Source organism: Chrysemys picta, chromosome 17, assembly GCF_011386835.1.
Source record: "Chrysemys picta bellii isolate R12L10 chromosome 17, ASM1138683v2, whole genome shotgun sequence".
NCBI classification, from domain to species: domain Eukaryota; kingdom Metazoa; phylum Chordata; order Testudines; family Emydidae; genus Chrysemys; species Chrysemys picta.
In genome coordinates this window covers 24,497,764-24,501,803 of record NC_088807.1, presented here as the reverse complement: position 1 = coordinate 24,501,803, position 4,040 = coordinate 24,497,764, and the positions used below count along the sequence as shown (strand labels likewise).

The window sequence follows — 4,040 nt, the reverse complement described above, 5'->3', positions numbered from 1 at the left end:
GACAATAGCACTTTCTTTGCTCTGGTCTCCAGGAAAGTGCTCTATCGTTTGGGTGAGGTTCGGGACAGACTCTCTGCGGGGACCGGGGTGCGGAGCCAGCCGGACGCCCAGACCCACCCCGGCCGGTCCCGGCCCAAACATTGGCACTGTCCTGCTCTCTCCCCGCTGGGAAAGTGCTGCATTGTTTGGGTAGGGACTGGCTGGGATCGCCGCCGGGCCTGGGGGGATCTGTGTGGTCAGGAAGGGGAATGTGGACACGGGGAACTGATTGAAGTGCGCCCATTTTCTGTGCCATTCGCGGGCCCGAGCGCCTCCCCGAGGGTGCCCCACAGGGCGGGGATGTGGGGGGCCAGGGGCCAGCCTGGACTTGAAACCTGTCCCCTCCTACCCCAGCCCCTATTCCCATCGCACCCTCTGCCACAGCCTGCCCTAGAACCCGGCTCAATGCGTGTCCCTGCTGCCCCCTGCTGGAGGGGACAAGTTCTGCTTTGTTTGCTGTGCGTGTGGCCATTTATACCAACCCTTTGTTTCCTGTCTTAACCCGTTACCAGTCCACAAGAGCCGCTTCCTTCCCTTCTATCCCGGGCAGCGTACTTGCATAAGAGGTTACCGATGACCGTTAGGGTATGTCTTAGAAATCGATTTGATACAGTCGCTTGTGTGGGTCCCCACTAAGTTGGAGTGCGTCCACAGGACCGAGGTGTCGACTTCCGGAGCGGTGCATCGGGGAGCGATCCCATGCCGGATGGGGCAAAAACATGGTTGCGGGTGGTTCTGGGTACATGTCGTCAGGCCCCCCCTCCGTCCCTGCTTTGCAATGGCAAAAAATCGTTTCTTGCCTTTTTTCCTGGCTTACCCGTGCATGGCAAGCATGGAGCCCGCTCCGCTCACTCGCCATACGTCTCCTGGGTGCTGCTGGCACGCGGTACTGCCGTGCTAGACAGCAGCAGCTCCTTGACTTTGCAAGTGGGGAAAGACGGTTACCAGACATACGGTACCGTTTGTCGGTCGGACTCCGGGACAAAAATGGGAATGACTCCCCGGGTCATTCTCTTAAGTTTTGTCTAATGGAGATTCCGTCCTGCCTGGAATATCAGGCAAGCCTACTAAAGAACCAGAGGCAAACGGCCGCGCCGGGTCAGAGCCCCAGACATCCCGAGCTACAACTACCCCCCACGTTGATTCCCTCCTCCCCCACCTTGGCATTTATCCCCCCATTTGTGTGATGAATTTGAAACAACACTGACTTTATTGCCTCTGCAAGCAGAGATCAAGGGGGGAGGGTGGTTTATAGGGAAGTAGAGTGAACTATGCACTCACTCAGCATATAGTTGGACTGCTCCTTACTACTCAGTGGAGGGAGGGAGTGGTTTGAGCATTAGCCTGTTATCCCAGGGTTGTGAGTTCAATCCTTGAGGGGGCCACTTAGGGATCTGGGGCAAAAACAGTTCTTGGTCCTGCTAGTGAAGGCAGGGGGCTGGACTCAATGACCTTCAAGGTCCCTTCCAGTTCTAGGACATAGGATATCTCCATTACACAAAACTTACGAAGAGAATGATCCGGGGAGTCATTCCCATTTTTGTCCAGGAGCACCCGACTGACCTCACCGAGGCCAGCCGGGAGCACCCACGGGGGCAAGGCAAGTGTGTGCTGTGTAGCACTGCAGTACCGCGTCTGCCGGCACCACACAGGAGACAGTGGGAAAAAGGTGAGAAACCATTTTTTGCCATTGCATTCACTGGGGGGGGAGGGGGTGATGTACCCAGAACCACCCGTGACAAATGTTTTTGCCCCATCAGGCATTGGGAGCTCAACCCAGAATTCGATGGTTGGTGGAGACTGCAGGGACTGGGATAGCTACCGTCAGTCGCCCCTCCCTCACCGACAGCAACGGCTGAAAATTGTTTCGCGCCTTTTCTCCGCGCAGACACCATAGCACGGCAAGCATGGAGCCCGCTCAGCTCACCGCAGCACTTATGAGCACGATAAACACCACGCGCATTATCCTGCAGTATATGCAGCACCAGGACCTGCAAAACCAGGCGAGGCGGCGACGGCAGCGATGGCGACGGCAGAGCGGTCATGAGAGTGATGAGGACATGGACACAGACTTCTCTAAAAGCACGGGCCACCGCAATTTGGCCATCCTGGTGGCAATGGGGCAGGTTCCTGACGTGGAACGCAGAGTCTGGGCCCGGGAAACGAGCACAGACTGGTGGGACCGCATCGTGTTGCAGGTGTGGGACGATTCCCAGTGGCTGCAAAACTTTCGCATGCGTAAGGGCACGTTCATGGAACTTTGTGACTTGCTGTCCCCTGCCCTGAAGCGCCAGAATACCAGGATGAGAGCAGCCCTCACAGTTGAGAAGCGAGTGGCGATAGCCCTGTGGAAGCTTGCAACGCCAGACAGCTACCAGTTAGTCGGGAATCAATTTGGAGTGGGCAAATCTACTGTGGGGGCTGCTGTGATCCAAGTAGCCAACGCAATCACTCAGGTGCTGCTACGAAAGTTAGTGACTCTGGGAAATGTGCAGGCTATAGTGGATGGTTTTGCTGCAATGGGATTCCCTAACTGCGGTGGGGCAATAGACGGAACCCATATCCCAATCTTGGTACCAGAGCACCAAGGCACCGAGTACATAAACCGCAAGGGGTACTTTTCAATGGTGCTGCAAGCACTGGTGGATCACAAGGGACGTTTCACCAACATCAACGTGGGATGGCCGGGAAGGGTTCATGACGCTCGCATCTTCAGGAACACTACTCTGTTTAAAGGGCTGCAGCAAGGGACTTACTTTCCGGACCAGAAAATAACCGTTGGGGATGTTGAAATGCCAATAGTTATTCTTGGGGACCCAGCCTACCCCTTAATGCCATGGCTCATGAAGCCATACACAGGCAGCCTGGACAGGAGTCAGGAGCTGTTCAACTACAGGCTGAGCAAGTGCAGAATGGTGGTAGAATGTGCATTTGCACGTTTAAAAGCGCGCTGGCGCAGTTTACTGACTCGGTTAGACATCAGCCAAACCAATATTCCCATCGTTATTACTGCTTGCTGTGTGCTCCACAATCTCTGTGAGAGTAAGGGGGAGATGTTTATGGCGGGGTGGGAGGCTGAGGCAAATCGACTGGCCTCTGATTACGCACAGCCAGACACCAGGGCGATTAGAACAGCGCAGCAGGGCGCGCTGCGCATCAGAGAAGCTTTGAAAACCAGTTTCATGACTGGCCAGGGGGCTATGGTGTGAAAGTTCTGTTTGTTTTTCCTTGATAAAAGCCCGCCGCCTTGGTTCCCTCTACTTCCCTGTAAGCCAACCACCCTCCCCTCCCCGCTTACCGCTTGCAGAGGCAATAAAGTCAATTGTTTAAAATTAATACACTTTTTATTAATTCGTCACACAAATGGGGGTGGGGGGGAGAGAATAACTGCCAAGGTAGCCCAGGAGGGGTCGTAGAGGAGGGAAGGATAAGGCCACACTGCACTTTATTGAATGCCAGCTTTCTGTTGCTTCGGCAGTCCGCTGGGGTGGAGTGGTTCGGTGGCCAGAGGTGGGTGAGGAGGGCGGTTGGTCACACAGAGTCTACAGCGGCAGTCTGTTCCTCCTGCTGCCTGTCCTGCTCAACAATATGCTGGAGAATGAGTTTGATCCCTGAGTGGCCTGAGCATTGCTTCATGCCTCCTTTCATCACACTGACGCCACATCTCTCGCCTGTTCTCCCGTTCATTTTGTGCTTTCCTGTGACAGTGTCTGCCTCCATGTATTCTGCTGGGCTCTTTCAGTGTGGGAGGACTGCATGAGCTCAGAGAACATGTCATCGCGAGTGCGTTTTCCACCTTCTAATCTTTGCTAGCCTCTGGGATGGAGACGATAGGGGGAGCGTTGAAACATGTGCAGCTGCGGGAGGAGAAAAAAGGGAGAGTAGTATTTATAAAGACATTTTAGAGAACAATGGGTACACTTCCACGGTGAACCAAGCTGTTACCATTACATAGCACATCGCTTTCTTTACAAGATCGCATTTTATTGACGGCCTGCTGG

General features: G+C 54.6%; 1 protein-coding gene across 1 annotated transcript in view; it reads left to right on the top strand.

Moving 5' to 3' along the window:
* The window catches only part of LOC135976296 (uncharacterized), an 8,735-nt gene extending 5,394 nt beyond the window's left edge, over nucleotides 1-3,341 (top strand). The window contains exon 2 of the mRNA XM_065571331.1: nucleotides 1,800-3,341. Within this exon, the coding sequence (XP_065427403.1) occupies nucleotides 1,947-3,248 (1,302 nt within the window). The 5' untranslated portion in view covers nucleotides 1,800-1,946 and the 3' untranslated portion in view covers nucleotides 3,249-3,341. The remainder of the gene's footprint in view (nucleotides 1-1,799) is intronic.
* Nucleotides 3,342-4,040: the final 699 nt, after the last annotated feature.